Source organism: Oncorhynchus tshawytscha, unplaced genomic scaffold (assembly GCF_018296145.1).
Source record: "Oncorhynchus tshawytscha isolate Ot180627B unplaced genomic scaffold, Otsh_v2.0 Un_contig_3121_pilon_pilon, whole genome shotgun sequence".
Lineage (NCBI taxonomy): Eukaryota > Metazoa > Chordata > Actinopteri > Salmoniformes > Salmonidae > Oncorhynchus > Oncorhynchus tshawytscha.
In genome coordinates, this window is record NW_024609809.1 from 485,109 (window position 1) to 507,470 (window position 22,362).

The following is a 22,362-nucleotide window of genomic DNA, read 5'->3' on the forward strand; positions in this document are numbered from 1 at the left end:
CACTAGGCTACCTGCCGCCCAAAAAGACAGAGCAAGTGAAAGAGACAAAGATGGAGTGAGAGTCAGCTACCGTTGATGAATGAAAATGTCTGGGTTTTATACAGAGCCAGTGGGGCTCATCCTCGAAGTAGATTCTAATGAGCCGGAGTTTGTATTCACAAAGCATCTCAGAGTAGAAATGCTGTTTTGTCGGGATCAGTTCCAACCTCTTATTTATTAAGACTTAAAAGGCCAAACTGACCCTAAATCAGCACCCCTAACACAATAGTCAAACAAATTCAGACATCATTCAAGCTCTCTTTTTATTGATCAAGATGAACAGGTTTAAAAATCAGAACAAAAAAAGATCAATTCAATCTCACTATATTTTACAGTAAGGGGCTAGAGAGATCAGTCAGTGGGTGTGAGATCTGGTGGGTGGGAAGGAGAGAGGAGAGAAAGAGATGCTCCTGACTAACATTGTACAAACACTTCCCAAACTGATTTCCCAAAAAAGTCAAACCGTGAAAGAGTGGAAACCTGACATTACAAACCAAAACAAGCACGGTTTTTATTTGTCATAAAAACTGCATGAGAAACAGAACATAGATAAAAGCCTTAATGTACCATTCTACCTCAGCAGCTACTAGACAAGGTCCTTTATATCAGAAACGATGAAGGAAAGAAATACAACGGAAAACTGAATGAAGAATGTCTGGTCCTGCGCTAAAAATGTGATCTTCCAAAAAAAAAAACAACAGGAGGACAACAGAGGGCACCTTTACACACGTGTCTTTTGTTGTGATTTAGATGTCACAGTTGTTTTAATAAGCCACTACATCTGTGGTTCACCTTGTTTTAAGCAGCGCAGAGACAGGTTCAGGGTGGAGCGACAGGTGGTCTTCAGATCTTCCTCCTCCAGATTTCCCAGCGTCCCCTGGGGTGCACAAACGGTCAAAGAGGTGACACATTAGCAAAGATCCTGGTAACACAGCTTGTAGCAGCCACAAGCTGTTATCATCAACTATACATACAGAAAATCCCCCTATAGACATGTCACAAAGGAATGGTAACTAATCTAACGAACTGGAAAATAAACTAAATCTAACACTAGCAAACATTGGGGAAATCTAAATTGCATTTTTTGGAGGGAACATCCTGGAATTTTGTGGACGTTTCTCCAACAGCCCTTAAATGTTAGTGGACATTAGCTGACGATGGCTGCCCTGCTCTTCACACTCAGTTTGGGACACAGTATAAGGCAATAGAACTCAACTTTAAAAGCTTTAACCATCCTATTTTGAGATTATGGAACCTGCTTGATATCCCCTTTACCATAAAATGAACTGTAGACAAACCTAAACTGAGGAATGTTAGTTGGATGATAGATATAACCATCGATATCAAACATGGGCCAAAATTAAGTGTTTTCAATTAACAGCATGTAAATAATATAAATTGGTACACTTTCAAAGTCAATGAAGTCCTGAAAGGCAGGTCCACTAATAAGTACCAAATCTAATTAAACTAGACAGCTGGAGGATATCAAACAAGTTGACCTGTACCTCTTATCATCATCATCATCACTTCCTGATAATAAATACTTCAAAAACAACCTTTAAAAGATGAAAAAAAGCACCAAAAAAGCAAAGGAGAAACAAAAAACAATACACATCAAGCTTTAGTCATGATAAAGAGCAGTAAGCTCACAGGCAACAGCATTCAGTAGAAATGGATGTGGGTAGAGAAAGGAGTACCTGGGTGAGTACCTGAATAGTTTGACAGTTTGATCCTTGAGGGTTTATTAATTTGCCTTTTTCTTTCATGAGGTCGCTCACTCACTCAACACCAACGCTGTGTGAGGTATGGAAGTCAGCTGCAATCATTCATTAACCCCTACCCTTCCATCATCAGCCCAATGCTAACCAACACACTGTGTTACAATACATATCAGAGAACAGAGAGCTGTATATAGAACACAATATCCATGGCAGTGGGAGAAAAAATGGTTTTAGACTGTGCATTCAGTAGGTCAAAGAAATAGTACGGATCCGTCCATATATAGCTTCACTTTACTTTTAAAGTATCTGTAAAATGCAGTGTCTATGTGTGGATACATGTCCACATTTCTAGACAAACAGTCACTTTAATACGTTCCATAGGCTATGAAAATCGACAAATTAAAAGACATGGTTACTGCCACCATCACTGAAGAGAAAAAAAATATACAAGAGGCAATACAGGCAGAAAGAAATGCTTGGATTTAAATTTGGAAGAGATTTTTGTCCAATAGACCAAATATAGAGATATATAATATGTATGCATGTATATAACCGATACAAAACGAGGGGTACCTCCAGGTATGTTTTTCAGGACTACACTGGTCTTTCCCTCTGGGCTTTGTGACCTCTGTTTCTACCTTCTTCTCTCATCATCGGTCTAGCTCCATCTTCAGTGCATACTTACGATGCACTATATCCAAAACAACAGGATAAAGATACAACATACAAATCAAAGGCAATAGAACTGAAAGTAAACAGGGGGAGAGGAGAACAGGAGGGGGAGGTTTGAGAGGGAAGATGGGGGAGGGGTGTGTGTTTTGAGAGCCAGGATGACGGGGGAGGGCGCACTTACCTGAGCCTGATCTGAGGTCCTATCAGATCAGTTTTAATTGGACTGAGTGTCACCTTCAGAATGGAGTTCGTCTTGAGCAGCCCCGTTGACCCTGGCCAGAAGGGCCAGGCCCAGAGTGGAGGCAGGAGCCTCAGCCTCCACGGGCCCAGGCTTGGCCACGTCAGAGGAAGGCTTGTCATCCTCTAACACCTCGTCCTTCTTGGAGCTGCTCCTCCTCTCCTCCGGCTCCTTACGCTCTGGGAGGGATGGAGGTATGAAACAGAGTCATGACAAAGACTTCTAGATTAGGACACACTTCAGATCACACTTGTGATTGAGCTGGTGATGCAACAACATTTGGACCATCATGGTCCCTACCGAATTCACAAGTGTGGAGTCACTAAACCAAACGTGGGTAAAAGGTCTAGTCAGGGATTTGTCTGCCGTTTAAATCTTTAGGCGGGCCGCCTAAGTGTTTTTCAGGCCACCTAAGTCCAATCTGTAAAAAAGTATATTTATTTTATCAATTTTGGGGATGGAAACCGCTTCAGTGTAAACTTAAACGACAAACCAGATAGAGTATTTAGAATAAATAATAGAGAAAGAAATGGTAGTCTTTGAGATCTAACAATCACCAAAAGAAAAGCTAGACAGTCGAGGAGAATTTAAAAAAATATATGAATTTAGCCGTATTGATTTTATGCTTGAGTAAAAGAACACCGCAATGGCAAAATGAATAGAACTGCAGGAAATTAGCTTTAAAGCAAACATTCTCGCAGCTCAATGGGGAAATTTGTATAACTAAGAAATTCACTTAAATTCAAACATTTCTCTACACCGTCTCTAAAATATTCTCTAAAATTCAGCCACGCCGACGGATGGACAGCACCCATTGCCACGTCCACCACCTAAGCCCCTTTTAGATTCAGAAAAAAACCCTGCTATTGCTGCAAGAAACCTGCTAGATCTGAGTTGTAATTATTCTAAATGTGTTTGATGTGCCAACTTGTCCCATGTCTCACCTTTGTCTCTGGACGTCCTGTCCTTGTCCCGGCTGCGGCTCCGGTGGCGGTGAGACTTGCGCTCCGAGCTGCGGGACCTCTTCCTCTCCCGGCTACGGGAGCGCCGTTTCCTGTCCGAACGCTCCCGGCTGCGCCGCCTCTCCCGGTCCCTGTCCCGGCTTCTGTGGAAAAACACAGGACACAGGAACATGTTAATCCACGACACACTCAAGAGCAGAGCAGTGGAACTTTCAACGAGTGAGAGTTTTTCACAAACACATGAACTGTGATCCCTGATTAACATTATAGGGCCAGGCAGAGCTGTACTGGGCTGGTTAACCCCCTAAGGTCGATGTCCGCACCCCACGGAAAACTAATTAGCATGATAATAATAATAATATCTCCATAAAAATATTTCAGATTAAGGTAGAGATATGTTGTTTTTGCAATGGATGTGTCTCATTCCACTGCATCCGCCCATGTTAACACTTCCGCATCTGCAGTGATGCGGTGTTTGTCAGACCATGAGACATCCCGATAAATCGCTCTTCTCACAAAATCGTCTGTAGCGTCCGAACTACTATGACCCCTCTATGGAAAGATGAGACTGGCATGAACACGATGGTGTTCTCCGTTTTGCTCTACGATCCCCACAAGCGTCTTGGGACTCGTCAGAAGTCATTACAGCCAATCTGCCAACTTCTGTCTGTAGCGTCCAAACAGTTTGGGGTACACACTAATATGTTAAAGGTGAGACTCAAGAACATGTCTGTTGTTCTGCTAAGGCCCCAAGACTGGTCTGAAGGACCACCGGTACCAGTTGAAAACATTTATGGAAGTATATATGGACTGTTAATTGGAAAAAATAAGGGGTTAAATACATGTTTAAAAATAAAATAATAATCTCTCAATGTAGGACAGACACTTCAGTACAAACTTCCTTCAGATGTCTTTTTGGGACTATTTGTTGTTCCATGTAGTGAATCTGTTATTCAATGTGAATCTGTTATTCAGTGCGTTTGTATAGGCTAAAAGCAGTAAGGCCAAATTTTTTTCCCATCAAATATGTTTAACATTTATTTTAAAAAAGTGTGATACAAGGAGTCTTAAAATACCAAATCAAATAGCTAAATTATCTTTGGTATGACCTTAACACAATTCCTTATAGCTTAGTAGACCCCCTCCCCCGGCTTAGACTCTTATGGGTTAAGCATCCACCATAGTTGCTGGGACCGTGCTGGAAAAGACCATTTGAAAGGAAAATTAATGAGCCAGCACAGTACAGTTGGGGGTCGACCTATAGTGTGAATCAGCCATAAGACTAGTCTACGTGCCATACAGTACAGTACCTGCTACGTTTGCGCTCCCTCTCCTTGCTCCTGGACCGCCGGCGTTCCCGGGAACGACTCCTCTTACGGTCCGACGCCCGGCTGGAGTGGCGGCTGTTCGAGTGGCTCCTCCTTCCTCTCTTCTCCCTCTCTCGCTCCCTCTCTCTCTCCCGCTCCTTCACTCGCTCCCTCTCTTTCTCCTTCTCCTTCTCACGCTCTTTCTCCTTCTCCTTCTCTTTCTCCTCCTCTTCCAACTTGCGCTTAGTCTCCCTCTCCTCCCTCTCACGCTCCCAGTCCTTGCTTTCTAGCTCTCCCTTGTCTTCTCCGGCGGGGTCTTCGGATCGCCGATTTAACTTCTCCTTAACAGAAAATCATTCATTCATTATTCATGATGAAAAATTTAATTATATGACCGAATGTTTTTCTGCATCAGCAATATCAACATACTGGTCTTTCAAAACAGTCAAAATGATTAAATTATACTTCCTTTTTCATGGGTATTAAAGCATACAGTACAACAAATGGCATATATGGAATCTTGACAAACATTGACTTGGAAGTGAACAATCTTTCAAACCTTACCTTGAGCTCCTCCACAGTGGATTTGATCTTGGCGTAGCCCATGTGCTGCTTGCCCATCAGGTGGTCATCCACCCGGGACTGGGCGTCTCCCACAATGAGAAACGCCCCGCACACCTCGCACACCTCCATCTGTTTCTCCTGGGCCGCAAAGGTCTCAATCGTCTGGAATCAAACAGGATAACTTTTAGTTTTACAAGTACAGTACTTTCAACCAAAAATGCATTCATCCCCGGGTTTAGTTCACGGTATTGAATTCATACTAAAGGCTTACTAAATAGATAACTAAATAGATAACTGAGTTGATCTCAATGCTGATGGAGTTAGAAAGAACCGGGAGTAACTCACCGAGGGGGTGGAGCTGAGCAGCTCTCGCTCATCCTTTAGCTGTTCCACCAGTTTCATCATCCCCTGGGCCTCCTCCACTCTGCCCTCAGAGCCCAACTCCTCGATCTGAACACAGCACATACAAACGGCAACTTTGTTGACATAGAAAACAACTTACTCACTCCAGAGTGCGTGTCCTGCATGAATGTAGGCCTTCACATGATGGATGCATGTACACTACATTTCAAAAGTTTGTGGTCACTTAGAAATGTCCTTGTTTTTGAAAGAAAAAATAAAAGCAAACAATGTCTACACTGTATTTCTGACCAATTTGATGTAATTTTATTGGACCAAGAACTAGGACATTTCTAGATGACACCAAACTTTTGAACGGTAGTGTAGGGTCCATGTACATTTGAAGTCGGAAGTTTACATACACCTTAGCCAAATACATTTAAAATCAGTTCCACAATTCCTGACATTTAATTCTAGTGAAAGTTTTGTCTTAGGTCAGTTAGGATCACCACTTTATTTTAAGAATGTGAAATGTCAGAATAATAGTAGCGAGAATGATTTATTTAAGCTTTTATTTCTTTCATCACATTCCCAGTGGGTCAGAAGTTTACATACACTCAATTAGTATTTGGTAGCATTGCCTTTAAATTGTTTAACTTGGGTCAAACGTTTCAGGTAGCCTTCCACAAGCTTCCCACAATAAGTTGGGTGAATTTTGGCCCATTCCTCCTCACAGAGCTGGCGTAACTGAGTCAGGTTTGTAGGCCTCCGTGCTCGCACACACTTTTTCAGTTCTGCCCACAAATGTTCTATAGGATTGAGGTCAGGTCTTTGTGATGGCCACTCCAATACCTTGTTGTCCTTAAGCCATTTTGCCACAACTTTGGAAGTATGCTTGGGGTCATTGTCCATTTGGAAAACCCATTCGCAACAGAGCTTTAACTTCCTGACCGATGTCTTGAGATGTGGATATATTGAAGCAACATCATTTTTCTGCCTCATTGTGCCATCTATTTTGTGAAGTGTACCAGTCCCTCCTGCCACAAAGCACCCCCACAACATGATGCTGCCACCCCCGTGCTTCATGGTTGGGATGGTGTTCTTTGGCTTGCAAGCCTCCCTTTCTCCTCCAAACATAACAATGGTCATTATGGCCAAACAGTTCTATTTTCGTTTCATCAGACCAGAGAACTTTTCTCCAAAAAGTATGATCCTTATGTACAGTTGCAAACCGTACTCTGGCTTTTTGTTGCAGTTTTGGAGCAGTGGCTTCTTCCTTGCTGAGCGGCCTTTCAGGTTATGTCGATGTAGGACTCGTTTTACTGTGGATAGATACTTTTGTACCCGTTTCCTCCAGCATCTTCACAGGGTTTATTGCTGTTGTTCTGGGATTGATTTGCACTGAGTTTGAAGGTAAGCCTTGAAATACATACACAGGTACCCCTCCAATTGACTCAAATGAAGTCAATTAGCCTATCAGAAGCTTCTAAAGCCCTGACAATTTTCTGGAATTTTCCAAGCTGTTTAAAAGTACAGTCAACTTAGTGTTAGTAAACTTATGTAAACCCCCCGGAATTGTGATACATTGAATTATAAGTGAAATAATCTGTCTGTAAACAATTGTTGGAAATATTACTTGTCTCATGCACAAAGTAGATGTCCTAACTGACTTGCCAAAACTATGCTCTGTCAGGTTGGAGGGAGAGCTTCACTGCACAGCTATTTTCAGGTCTCTCCAGAAACTATGTTAACAAGTGTTTTGTGGAGTGGTTGAAAAACAAGTTTTAATGACCGCAACCTAAGTGTAAACTTCCGACTTCAACTGTAATTGTGCTCAATGGAGGAATGTAATGTTTTAGTAAACCCAGGCAGCTCACCTGCATGACTAGGTCCTCGATCTTCTCTGTCAGGACTGTAGCTTTCTCCTCGTTCTTCCCCACAGGACCACCAGGCCCCTGCTGGAGAAAGGTCCAGTCAGCATAATCTAACAACATTGATGAACATGACAAACCGAATACAAGGGTTGGCCTAGGTTTCCATGTTGAGTTCTGTGTTCTCTATAGTGGCGAAACTATGGGCAATGACTGAGTATATCTATATATATTCTTACTCCTGCGGCCTGCTGGGCCTGCGACAGGGCTAGACGGGCGTGGCCCCTACGGATCCTCCTCTCCACCTCGGCCAGGAGAGACTGCAGGTAGCGCAGGAAGTCCCTCTCATAGCCCTCCTTCATGAACCGGGAGCTCTTCTCATACCTGGTGCACATAGGGATGAAAAGGGAGTTATACACCTGTAATTCCATGTTATACGCTATAGACATGTGATACTAGTTTAAGGACAGCCCTTAGTCATGGTATATTGTCCATATACCACACCCCCCAGGTTTTATTGCTTAAATATACCACAGGTATAATACAAAATTACTTGTTTACCTTTCTAATTACATTGGCAACCAGTTTATAATAGCAATAAGGCCTGAAGGGGTGTGTTACATGGCCAATATACCATGGCTAAGGGCTGTATCCAGGAACTCTGCGTTGTGTCGTCCCTAAGAACAGATGTAAGACGTGGTATATTTGCAATATGCCACACCCCCCTTGGGCCTTATTGCTATTAAACTGGTTACGAATGTTATATTGGCCATATACCACACCCCTCGGGCCTTATTGCTTAATTATAACACAAACAACAAAAAGTGATGGGGGAAAAAAAGGTAAAACTTACATTTTCCTAAGGTTTTCATCATGGATTTTTTCACAGGGACCCAAGTCAGACCGGGTGTTTGTGAATAATTCTGCAGGGCAGAATCCACAGAGATAGTACTTACAGGTCTGCAAGGGAAGGGAGAAAAGATAAGCCACGTCATTAGTGAGCCAACAGTTGCATGATTTTGAGAAATAAGAAGCTACAAAACCCAAAACCTCTTCAATGCCAGGCCTGACAAAAATGTTGCTTGCAAACTGGTTGGGAAATGCAACATGGATCTTCTATCAAACATGCATCTTCAAACATTGATTAGCCTAATCTCACTGATGAACCAAATTAGTAGCTAGTGACCTTTGCTTTGGTAATAATGCCAATTCTGATATTTTTTAGAGGTAACCATTTGGCCCATCATACACACAGTGCGTTAGGAAAGTACTCAGACCCCTTCACTTTTTGTAACGTTACAGCCTTATTCTAAAATTGATTAAGTGAACAGAAAATCCCCTCAATCTACACACAATACCACAATGACAAAGCAAAAACAGGTTTAGAAAATGTTGCATAAAAATACACAAAAAAACCTTAGAAATACCTTATTTAGATTAGCATTCAGGCCTCTTGCTATGAGACTAAAAATTGCGCTCAGTTGCATCATGTTTCCATTGATCATCCTTGAGATGTTTCTACAATGTGATTGGAGTCCACCTGTGGTAAATCAAATTAATTGGACATGATTTGGATAAGCACACAGCTGTCTATATAAGGTCCCACAGTTGACAGTGCATTTCAGAGCAAAAACCAAGCCGTGAGGTCAAAGGAATTGTCGATTGTGTTGAAGCACAGATCTGGGAAAGTGTACCAAAAAATGTCTGCAGAATTGAAGGTCCCCAAGAACAGTGGCCTCCATTATTAAATGGATGAAGTTTGGAACCACCAAGACTCTTCCTAGAGCTGGCCGCCCGGCCAAACTGAGCAGTCGGGGGAGAAGGGCCTTGGTCAGGGAGGTGTCCAAGAACCCGATGGTCACCGAAAGAGCTCCAGAGTTCCTTCCAGGACAACCATCTCTACAGCACTCCACCAATCAGGCCTTTATGATAGAGTGGCCAGGCGAAAGCCACTAAACATTAAAAGACGGATGACAACCCGTTTGGAGTTCCTAAAGGACTCAGACTACTGATGTAACGATATGACATTTTTGGCCGATACCAATATCCGATATCTTCCTTGCCAAATAAAACGATACCGATAAGATATTTAACATTTAGAAGGCTTTTAAGCATTCTAGTTCAGTTAAATAGTTAAGACACACACGGACGCAGCGGTCTAAGGCACTGCATCTCAGTGCAAGAGTTGTAACTACAGTCCCTGGTTTGAATCCAGGCTCTACCACATCCGGCCGTGATTGGGAGTCCCATAGGGCAGCGCACAATTGGCTCAGAGGCGTCCGAGTTTGGCCGTCATTGTAAATAAGAATTTGTTCTTAACTTACCTAGTTCAATAAAAAGGTTACACACACACTAACCAGAATTTAAAAAGTAAACATCAGTATCTGGTGTGGCCATCAGCTGCATTAAGTACTCCCAGTTGCCAGTTCTTGCTGTGAGATGTTACCCCGCCCTTCCACCAAGGCACCAGCAAGTTCCCAGACATTTCTGGTGGGGGGTGGCCCTAGCCCTCACCCTCCGATCCAACAGGTCCCAGACGTGCCCCAGACCACGACGGACCCTCCACCTCCAAATCGATCCAGATCCAGAGTACCTGCCTTGGTGTAATGATAAAGGCGAATCTTTTACAGTGAAGAATGTCAAGTTATTTGGATTTGTATGAATTATCTTTGAAAGATAGGAGACGTTTATTTTTTTGCTAAGTTTATGTATGTCGTGAAGCTAACAGCAGTGATGCTATTACTGTGTAACTCAAGTAGGACAACATCTGAAAAATATCGCACTTGGTAGTGTGTACCGGTGCTCGACCAGTCGGCAAAAGCCAACTACCCCACGACAGAGAACGGTTGATTGTCAAGAGCAATGAATTCCATTATCTTGGCTTTAATGGATTTTGCCTTTGAGTTGTCTCACTGAAAATGTCTTACTCTTTCAAATGACTGCTCAACTTGTTGACTGCTCTATCCACACAGCAGACATTGTGGGTTCGGTTAGGGATGCTGTGCTGCACAACATTTTACGTGGTGTCATTACATCATTACCTACATTATATAGATATGCACGACAGCTTTGACATCGTTGTGAAACTAGATATCGGGCCGATACCGATATTGGCATTTTTAGCTAATATTGGCTGATTCCGATATGTTCACCGATATATTGTGCATCCCTAACTCAGACCATGAGAAATAAGCTACTCTGGTCTGATGAAATCTTTGGCCTGAATGTCAAGCGTCATGTCTGGGGGAAAGCAGGCACCGCTCAACTCCAGAGCGCTCAGGACCTCAGACTGGGGCAAAGGTTCACCTTCCAACAGGACAACGACCCTAAGCACAGAGCCAAGAAGACACAGGAGTGGCTTCATGACAAGCCTCAATGTCCTTGAGTGGCCCAGCCAAAGCCCGGACTTGAACCCGATCGAACATCTCTGGAGAGACCTGAAAATAGCTGTGCAGTGAAGCTCTCCATCCAACCTGACAGAGCTTGAGAGGATCTGCATTGAAGGGATTAACTCCCCAAATACAGGTTGTAACATCATACCCAAGAAGACTTGGGGCTGTAATCGCTGCCAAAGGTGCTTCAACAAAGTACTGGGTAAAGGGTCACAATACTTATTTTATTTATTTAACTAGGCAAGTTAAGAGGGGCGGCAGGGTAGCCTAGTGGTTAGAGCGTTGGACTAGTAACCGGAAGGTTGCAAGTTCAAATCCCCAAGCTAACAAGGTACAAATCTGTCATTCTGCCCCTGAACAGGCAGTTAACCCACTGCTCCTAGGCAGTCATTGAAAATAAGAATATGTTCTTAACTGACTTGCCTAGAGGTAAAGGTAAAATAAAATTTAAAAAAGAACAAATTCTTATTTTCAATGACTGCCTAGGAAAACGCTGGGCCAATTGTGCGCCGCCCTATGGGACTCCCAATCACAACCGGATGGAATACAGCCTGGATTCAAACCAGGGACTGAGATGAGATGCAGTGCCTTAGACCGCTGCACCACTCAGGAGCCCTAAAAATGTTCGTTAAAAAAAAATTATTAATACATTTGCAAAAAAAAAACTTTTTGTAATTATGGGGTATTGTGTGCAGATTGAGGGGACAACAATTTAATCAATTGTAGAATAATGCTGTTATGTAACAATGTGGAAAAAGTCAAGGGGTCTGAATACTTTCCGAATGCACTGCATGTTACATTACTTTTTAGATGTGTATATTGTTAGATATTACTCCACTGTTGGAGCTAGGAGGAACACAAGCATTTGGCTACACCCGCAATAACATATACTAAATATGTGTATGCGACCAATAAAATGTGATTTGACTCAAGACTCATGCAACTTGATTAACTAGCTAACGTTACATTGACAACGACATATCATAAGGTTACTAAGCTAGCTAATGACTAACTTTGAGCCAATACAAATGTCAATGTTGACTGAAATTCGCAGCTACCTAACGTTAGTGTGTCTCCATTACGGTTTCACATTCGGCTGATGTCTGCAAATAACGTTAAAAGTCCCCACTTGTTTTTATTTAAGCAAGCCAGCTAGCCCAGTTGTCAGTGGACCTGTAGCTAGCCGTCGTGGCGAAGTTACTCATTAACTACTATATAACATTATCTAGCGAGCTATATATAGTACAGGGCCAGTGTTGCTCGTTAGTTTAAATGTTGAATGCGGATTCGTGGGTCAGGGGGTTGGGCCTGAGAGGAACATGCTGTCCTCAATTGTAGCTAACGCGTTAACTTACTACCTAGCTAGCTAACACCCGACCCTGGCGGTCGTTAGTTCATAGCTAGTTAGGATGCTGTTAGCTGGCGAGCATCATGTATGTAGCCAGCTATTACGTTTAAGCAAACACATCAATATCAACGTCAGTTTGCTAGCTACCTACCTATAAAACGACTCACTGAAAACAAGAACCGGACGAAATTGTTTCCAGCGAGCTGGCTAAAGCTAACAAAGTGGCTAACTTACGGTCTCGTGGTCCCAGCGTACGTTGCATCGTTTCTCGTCGGGGGCCAAGTTTCTGTCTCGACCCATCAACTCATCGAGTAACTGGGCTGCGGAAAGCATTTTGCGTCAAAACTGAAAGCAAAAAGCTATTGTATCTACTAAGTTAAACCATTTATTATTGCGCCAAAGAAACACAGATCCTAGTTATTTCAGATCAAAATGGCAGCCGTTCGCATTCAGCAACAGTCGCTACCCACTGTGCATCCGTGTGCGGAACCTGAACCCGCCGCTGTGTGAGAAATTACGCCACCCTCTGCTAGGATGTCCTGTAGCATCCACTCTTGGTCCCCCACTAGCCCTTGATCATCATGACTCCCACATAAGAGTTATTGGGCGAAGGCGTATTCTGTATGGGGGTTTATTAAGAGCCCTGACGCTTGGTCTGAAAATTAACTAGCATCGCTTGCAGTAAGGTTTTAGAAGCCTAAGGATCTTATCTTTCATATCACCGATATATTATATATACTGAAATATGGCTGTGTGGGAACCTTAATATGGCTGTGTGGGAACCTTAACCCTAACCCTATAAAGGTGTGTATCAATTTAACTTTTGTATATATATATATATATATATATATATATATATATATATATATATTGCAAACAATCACCAAAACATGGAAATATGGCGGATTGTTTACAAGAGCAGATGGAAGACAGAGGCCGTGTTGGAGCATCAAAATGACTGCAGGCAGGCGACTGCCGACTGACTGATCTACAAATCACCTCGCACATTGATATCAAAATATTTACCCCCTATACTAACCTTGGTAGAGCTTCATACTGGAAGCTAAATAGCTCGTTATTAAATAATGATATAGTTAAGTTTGAGGTTAAAGATCTGCTTTCACACTTTTGGGAAGGGCTTTTGAAGAAAAATCTTATTGCAAAATCTGGGAGCTCTTTCATTTGAGGTGTCCAAATCCCTTAGAAAATATGATAGTAATCTTGCTAAGGCCACAAGAGTTGAGGAGGAAAAGGTGATCATTAAAATAACTTGCCTTTTTCAGAGGTCCCCAGCCAGGGGAGGAGAAGATAGAACTGATTGAGTTACAAAATAAACTGGATAATATATATAGATCCAATAAACTGGATAATATATAGAGATTAAATAAACGGGATGATATATATATATTAAATCAACTGGATGATATATAGAGATTAAATAAACTGGATAATATATAGAGATTAAATAAACGGGATGATATATATATATATATTAAATCAACTGGATGATATATAGAGATTAAATAAACTGGATAATATATATATATTAAATCAACTGGATGATGATAAATAAACTGGATGATATATAGAGATTAAATAAAGATGATATATATAATATTAAATCAACTGGATGATATATAGAGATTAAATAAACGGGATGATAAATATATATATATTAAATCAACTGGATGATATATAGAGATTAAATAAACTGGATAATATATATATATTAAATCAACTGGATGATATATAGAGATTAAATAAACTGGATAATATATATAGATTAAATCAACTGGATGATATATAGAGATTAAATAAACGGGATAATATATCGAGATTAAATAAACGGGATAATATATATAAATTAAATAAACTGGATGATATATATATATATATTAAATAAACTGGATAATATACATAGATTAAATAAACTGGATAATATATAGAGATTAAATAAACTGTATAATATATCGAGATTAAATAAATTGGATAATATATATAGATTAAAAGCAGAGGGAGCCTTTATTACATCTAGGAAAAAATGGATTTAGGAGGGAGAAAAGAATTCATCCTATTTCTTTAGACTTAAGAAATTTCTCTCGACAAATAACACTATCCAAATAACACTATTTCTACAACAAGGACGACGCACCAGACATTCTCCAAACACCCCACAGGGCCGACATCCCCGTTATTTACCAGAGGAAGCGACGCAGGTACAGAGGACAAAGATCTGGATGCCTGGTCAGGACCCGGAGAAGGCGACTGGGAAAGCTGCCGTTACAGTCAATACTACTCGCCAACGTGCAATCATTGGACAATAAATTAGACGAGGTACGATCACGAATATCCTACCAACGGGACATCATAAACTGTAATATCCTGTGTTTCACGGAATCGGGGCTGAATGACGACATGGATATTCAGCTAGCGGGATATACGCTGCACCGGCAGGATAGAACAGCATATTCCGGTAAGACGAGGGGTGGCGGTCTGTGCATATTTGTAAACAACAGCTGGTGCACGAAATCTAAGGAAGTCTCTAGATTTTGCTCGCCTGAAGTAGAGTATATTGTGATAAATTGCAGGCCACACTACTTACCTAGAGAGTTTTCAGCTATACTTTTCGTGGCTGTTTATTTACCACCACAGACAGATGCTGGCACTAAGACCACACTCAGTCAGCTGTATAAGGAAATAAGTAAACAGGACACCACTCAACCAGAGGCGGCGCTTCTAGTGGCCGGAGACTTTAATGCAGGAAAACTTAAATCAGTTCTACCAAATTTCTATCAACATGTTAAATGTGCAACCAGAGGGAAAAAAATTCTAGATCACCTGTACTCCACACACAGAGACACGTACACAGCTCTGCCTCGCCCTCCATTTGGTAAATCCGACCACAACTCTATCCTCCTGATTCCTGCTTACAAGCAAAAATTAAAGCAGGAAGCACCAGTGACTCGGTCTCTAAAAAAGTGGTCAGATGAAGCAGATGCTAAACTACAGGACTGTTTTGCTATCACAGACTGGAACATGTTCCGGGATTCTTCCGATGGCATTGAGGAGTACACCACATCAGTCACTGGCTTGATCAATAAGTGCATTGAGGACGTCATCCCCACAGTGACTGTATGTACATACCCCAAACACAAGCCATGGATTAATGGCAACATTCGCACTGAACTAAGGGGTAGAGCTTCCGCTTTCAAGGTGCGGGACTTTAACCCGGAAGCTTACAAGAAGTCCTGCTATGCCCTGCGACGAACCATCAAACACGCAAAGTGTCAATATGAGACTAAGATTGAATCATACTATACCGGATCTGACGCTGGTCTTATGTGGCAGGGCTTGCAAACTATTACTGACTACAAAGGGAAGCACAACCGCGAGCTGCCCAGTGACATGAGCCTACCAGAAGAGCTAAATCACTTCTATGCTCGCTTCGAGGCAAGCAACATTGAGGTATGCATGAGAGCATCAGCTGTTCCGGGCGACTGTGTGATCACGCTCTCCGTAGCCGACGTGAGTAAGACCTTTAAACAGGTCAACATACACAAGGCTGCGGGGCCAGACGGATTACCAGGACGTGTACTCCGGGCATGTGCTGCAGGTGTCTTCACTGACATTTTCAACATGTCCATGATTGAGTCTGTAATAGCAGTTTCAAGCAGACCACCATAGTCCCTGTGCCCAAGAACACAAAGCCAACCTGCCTAAATGACTACAGACCCGTAGCACTCACGTCTGTAACCATGAAGTGCTTTGAAAGGTTGGTAATGGCTCACATCAACACCATGCTCCACAGGGGTGCATGCTCAGTCCCTCTTGTACTCCCTGTACTCCCTGTTCACCCACGACTGCATGGCCAGGCACGACTCCAACACCATCATTAAGTTTGCAGACGACACAACAGTGGTAGGCCTGATCACTGACAACGACGAGACAGCCTATAGGTAGGAGGTCAGAGACCTGGCCGGGTGGTGCCAGAATAACAACCTATCCCTCAACGTAACCAAGACTAATTAGATGATTGTGGACTACAGGAAAAGGAGGACCGAGCACGCCCCCATTCTCATCAACGGGACAGTAGTGGAGCAGGATGAGAGCTTCAAGTTCCTTGGTGTCCACATCAACAACAAACTAGAATGGTCCAAACACACCAAGACAGTCGTGAAGAGGGCACGACAAATTCTATTCCCCCTCAGGAGATTAAAAAGATTTGGCATGGGTCCTGAGATCCTCAAAAGGTTCTACAGCTGCAACATCGAGAGCATTCTGACTGGTTGCATCACTGCCTGGTATGGAAATGGCTCGGCCTCTGACCGCAAGACACTATAGAGGGTAATGCGTACGGCCCAGTATATAACTGGGGCTAAGCTGCCTGCCTTCCCGGACCTCTACACCAGGCGGTGTCAGAGGAAGGCCCTAAAAATTGTCAAAGACCCGAGCCACCCCTGTCATAGACTGTTCTCTCTACTACCGCATGGCATGCGGTACCGGAGTCCCAAGTCTAGGACAAAAAGGCTTCTCAACAGTTTTTATCCCCAAGCCATAAGACTCCTGAACAGGTAATTAAATGACTACCCAGACTATTTGCATTGTGTACTCCCCCAACCCCTCTTTTTATGCTGCTGCTACTCTGTTTATCATATATGCATAGTCACTTTAACTATACATTCATGTACATACTACCTCAATTGGGCCAACCAACCAGTGCTCCCGCACATTAGCTAACCGGGCTATCTGCATTGTGTCCCGCCACCCACCACCCCCTCTTTTACACTACTGCTACTCTCTGTTCATCATGTGTGCATAGTCACTTTAACCATACCTACATGTACATACTACCTCAATCAGCCTGACTAACCGGTGACTGTATGTAGCCTCCCTACTTTTATAGTCTGTCCTTTTACTGTTGTTTTATTTCTTTACTTACCTATTGTTCACCTAACACCTTTTTGCACTATTGGTTAGAGCCTGTAAGTAAGCATTTCACTGTAAGGTTGTATTCGGCGCACGTGACAAATACACTTTGATTTGATTTGACTATCCATAAGTTAAACATTGATGGTGTTATTACAGATGACCAAAAATGTATCGCTAAATACTGTTGCCACTTTTACAGGAAATTGTATAGCTCTACTATACAATAGTATAGTAGAATCTAAATAGTGAAATAGAATCTAAACAGTGTGATGAACCCATCAAAGTTGAAGAGATTATAGAGTCTATCAAACATCTAAAGAACAATAAATCACCAGGTGTTGATGGAATTACATCAGAATTTTACAAATGATTTTCTGAACAAGTAGCTCCCTTCCTATTTGAAGTCTTTTTAGAGAGTATTAAAAACAATGTTCTCCCTCCTACAATGAATCAGGGGTTAATAACACTGATACCTAAGCCTAAAAAAAGTGCTGCTCATCGATATCTGGTGTCCAATTTGTCTTCTTTATAATGACTATAAGATATTAGCCTTACTACTTGCAAAAATAATTAAAGAAGTCCTGGATGTAATCATCGATGAAACACAGTCTGGCTTTATGAGGAACAGACATATTTCTAACAATATCAGACCAGTATTAGGCATACGTGACTACTCAGACCTAATAACTGAAGATAGCTTCATATTATTTGTAAGGCTATTAAGACTCTCTATACTCTCTATACAAATGGTAACAGCTCTATCAAATTGAAATATGGCACCTCACCTAGAGTTGAGTTAAAGAGAGGATTTAGGCAAGGTTGTCCAATCTCTCTGTACCTGTTTTTATTAATCACCCAACTTCTTACAAATTCTTTAAATAATAATCCTGTACAAGGTATTTCCATAGCTGGTAAAGAAATTATTATAAGCCAGCTGGCTGACGATACTACACTTTTTCTGAATGACGCTAACCAAATTCCCATATCGATCAATGTGATGCAATCCTTTTCCAAAGCATCTGGTCTATACCTTAACATTAATAAATGTGAACTCATAGCTGTCAAAGATTGTGTGACACCTTCATATTATGGTATTCCAGTAAAAGAAGAACTTACATATTTAGGCATAACCATTACAAAGGATCAGAAGTATAGAGGCTTACTAAATTTTAACCCTCTTATTAAAAAAAACCCAGAAGAAGCTAAATCAATGGCTACAGAGGGACTTATCTTTAAAAGGTAGAGTCCTAATAACCAAGGCTGAAGGCATCTCTAACATATGGTGCTCTATCTTTATATCTTGACAGTAAAATAAGCAAGGAGATAGACCAGATGCTTAGCAACTTTCTGTGGAGAAACCGTACCCAACCGTACCCACCTCAGCCACACTCAAGGTACTAAACGTTATCATAACCGCCATCGATAAAAGACAGTACTGTGCAGCCGTCTTCATCGACCTTGCCAAGGCTTTCGACTCTGTCAATCACCATATTCTTATCGGCAGACTCAGTAGCCTCGGTTTTTCAGATGACTGCCTTGCCTGGTTCACCAACTACTTTGCAGACAGAGTTCAGTGTGTCAAATCGGAGGGCATGGTGTCCGGTCCTCTGGCAGTCTCTATGGGGGTGCCACAGGGTTCAATCCTCGGGCCGACTCTTTTCTCTGTATATATCAATGATGTTGCTCTTGCTGCGGGCGATTCCCTGATCCAACTCTACGCAGACGACACCATTCTATATACTTCCGGCCCGTCCTTGGACACTGTGCTATCTAACCTCCAAACGAGCTTCAATGCCATACAACACTCCTTCCGTGGCCTCCAACTGCTCTTAAACGCTAGTAAAACCAAATGCATGCTTTTCAACCGTTCGCTGCCTGCACCCGCACGCCTGACCAGCATCACCACCCTGGATGGTTCCGACCTTGAATATGTGGACATCTATAAGTACCTAGGTGTCTGGCTAGACTGTAAACTCTCCTTCCAGACTCATATCAAACATCTCCAATCGAAAATCAAATCAAGAGTCGGCTTTCTATTCCGCAACAAAGCCTCCTTCACTCACGCCGCCAAACTTACCCTAGTAAAACTGACTATCCTACCGATCCTCGACTTCGGCGATGTCATCTACAAAGTTGCTTCCAACACTCTACTCAGCAAACTGGATGCGGTTTATCACAGTGCCATCCGTTTTGTCACTAAAGCACCTTATACCACCCACCACTGCGACTTGTATGCTCTAGTCGGCTTGCCCTCGCTACATATTCGTCGCCAGACCCACTGGCTCCAGGTCATCTACAAGTCCATGCTAGGTAAAGCTCCGCCTTATCTCAGTTCACTGGTCACGATGGCAACACCCATCCGTAGCACGCGCTCCAGCAGGTGTATCTCACTGATCATCCCTAAAGCCAACACCTCATTTGGCCGCCTTTCGTTCCAGTTCTCTGCTGCCTGTGACTGGAACGAATTGCAAAAATCGCTGAAGTTGGGAGACTTTTATCTCCCTCACCAACTTCAAACATCTGCTATCTGAGCAGCTAACCGATCGCTGCAGCTGTACATAGTCTATCGGTAAATAACCCACCCATTTTTACCTACCTCATCCCCATACTGTTTTTATTTACTTTTCTGCTCTTTTGCACACCAATATCTCTACCTGCACATGACCATCTGATCATTTATCACTCCAGTGTTAATCTGCAAAATTGTAATTATCCGCCTAACTCCTCATGCCTTTTGCACACAATGTATATAGAATCCCCTTTTTTTTCTACTGTGTTATTGACTTGTTAATTGTTTACTCCATGTGTAACTCTGTGTTGTCTGTTCACACTGCTATGCTTTATCTTGGCCAGGTCGCAGTTGCAAATGAGAACTTGTTCTCAACTAGCCTACCTGGTTAAATAAAGGTGAAATAAACATTTAAAAAAATAGGAAAACTGTTGTAATGAACACTTATGAGAATGGTGGGCTGAATTTTCTGGACTTTACTACCTTAAATAGTAATTTTAAGATCAATTGGATAAAACAATTCCTAAGAAGACCCACTTCTATCTGGAATTGTATTCCTCATCATGTCTTCTCTACTTTTGGTGGCCTTAACTTCATATTGGTTTGGAATTATAATATCGACAAAGTTCCAGTGAAACTTTCTGCTTTTCATTGGCAGGTTTTCTTGTCATGGTCCTTAATTTATAAGCATAATTTTCTCCACACAGATATTATATGTGGAATAATCGGGACATTTTGTATAAAAATACTTATTTTAATATTCTTTTAGAATATTGGTTCCAAAATAAATTCCTATTGGTGAGCCAACTGGTAAATGCAGAGGGTGTTTTACTTAGTTCTAAAGAATTCTTATCACGTAACACCTAAAGATTTTCGTAACACCTAAAGAATTTTGTTTTAAATGCCATTCCCTCAGGTGTTGCTTTATTATTCAGGAACGTGTCAAGACCTGACCCTCAGAGCCTACATTCCATTACCCCTGTTGATTTATCAGTAGGAAAGATTTGTTTCTTTTTTGGTCCATTCAACAACAGAGCGATACGAACCTTGTTTCACCAGGATGTTGTATCTATACCTTATGTCATGCCTTATTAGAACGGATTTATTGATAATATCTGTTGGATAAAAGTTTGGATGTTGCCACACACATACCTACTTGTTAACAAAATTAAGGAAGTTTCCATTAAAAGTATTCATAAATATTATCCTGCCAACCACTATATGAAGAAGTTTAAGGAAAACATCAACTCAAATTGTACCTTTTGTAATGTCCACCCAGAAACAGTGTTGCATCTTTTTTGGCATTCATGTAAGGAATCTGTGGCAAGACAACAGTAGATTTATAATTGAAAACATTTATGAAGATGTTACACTATTGTGGAGAGATGTACTGCTTGGATTCTTTGCCTACGATAGAAATAAGCTGAAACAATTTCATGTAATTCATTTCATTATTCTTTTGGCCAAGTTTCATATTTACAAATGTAAATTTACAAACAAAACACCACATTTTCTTACCTTACACATAAATTGAACTGTATTTTAAGACAATTAAATACTCTACTAACAAAAAAGCTGTTAGAATAATAAGTGTATGTATGTCCCTTAAGGTCCTTGTGTAATGTGATATTGTACCCCCTAGCCCAAATGTCCTTTGTATATTATGTATATATACTTGTGTTCCCATGTACTTCCTGTAATGATTTGTTGTTCATAAAAAATACATTTATAATAATAAAATAATAAGAAATTCAAATACAAATCACCTCACATCATAAATAAAGACTCTATATTATTTATTGGGTCAGTCAGTCACAATTTACCCTTGATGACCCTTGAATTAGCTATCTGCATCTCTGAATGCCTGTTTGTAAATAGATGACAGATGTCACAAACGTGTTGTCACTGAAAAATACTATTGGCTGCAACTGTGTTATACCTAGTGAAAACAAGTTTACAGTAAGTGTGTTTTTTTCATGTTGTGAAATTATTTTTATGTCATATTAAAGTAGAGGGATTTATGTTTATAGAACTGTTCCTCCGCAATTGAGAATCGATTCATGTTTAGATAGGAGTATTTGACAGCTTTGACTTCCAGAGCATAATGAGCCTTTAAACAGAACATGCAAGGTCCTTGGACTATAAGGAGTAATGTTAGGCTGCTTTAGTCCATGTTTGGGCTAGGTCCCCCACATTACATACTTTCTGATACACAAAATCAGTTTGAAATCAAATAAAGTTGATTGACCACAACTTTGAAAAGGGTATAACTGTAAATCAGTGACTCTCACCCTTGATTATAATGCTACTAAGTCGATGAGGCCAAAGTCTACTGTGGTGTCAAGCTATAAAGTTTTGAGTCTGAAAAAAATAGAATGATGATTTTGGTTGAAGACAATATAGACGATTTCAAGGGAATCCTCAAGGAGGTTTGGAGGAAGAAAATTACTTATTTGTGTGAATGAACCAAG

The 22,362-nt window shown here is 41.4% G+C and overlaps 1 protein-coding gene across 7 annotated transcripts; it reads right to left on the reverse strand.

The window, feature by feature from the left end:
• Positions 1 to 285: 285 nt before the first annotated feature.
• LOC121838646 (luc7-like protein 3) lies at positions 286 to 12,981 on the reverse strand. Of its 7 annotated transcripts, XR_006082949.1 has the most exons (12): positions 12,688 to 12,981; positions 8,567 to 8,673; positions 7,953 to 8,097; positions 7,720 to 7,800; positions 5,849 to 5,953; positions 5,504 to 5,665; positions 4,943 to 5,280; positions 3,615 to 3,775; positions 2,614 to 2,849; positions 2,334 to 2,451; positions 1,749 to 1,833; positions 286 to 916 (listed from the first exon to the last, which is right to left on the reverse strand). XR_006082949.1 is itself a non-coding variant. In XM_042318571.1 (10 exons), exons 1-9 carry the CDS (start codon positions 12,784 to 12,786, stop codon positions 2,647 to 2,649), a joined length of 1,398 nt encoding a protein of 465 aa, XP_042174505.1. In that variant the 5' UTR covers positions 12,787 to 12,981; the 3' UTR covers positions 286 to 2,451; positions 2,614 to 2,646. The 7 variants fall into 7 exon arrangements, 4 of the variants coding, with proteins under 4 accessions (XP_042174505.1, XP_042174502.1, XP_042174504.1 ...); XR_006082947.1 differs by having other exon boundaries at positions 286 to 1,833; XR_006082948.1 differs by having other exon boundaries at positions 1,749 to 2,451.
• Between the last annotated feature and the right edge of the window lie 9,381 nt (positions 12,982 to 22,362).

Coding starts and splice junctions, on each gene's coding strand:
- LOC121838646 (XM_042318568.1), bottom strand. CDS start 12,786: ATGCTTTCCGCAGCCCAGTTACTCGATGAGTTGATGGGTCGAGACAGA. Junction 8,098..8,566: donor GATGAAAACCTTAGGAAAAT/GTAAGTTTTACC, acceptor TATGTGCACCAG/GTATGAGAAGAGCTCCCGGT. Junction 5,281..5,503: donor CCACTGTGGAGGAGCTCAAG/GTAAGGTTTGAA, acceptor TTTTCTGTTAAG/GAGAAGTTAAATCGGCGATC.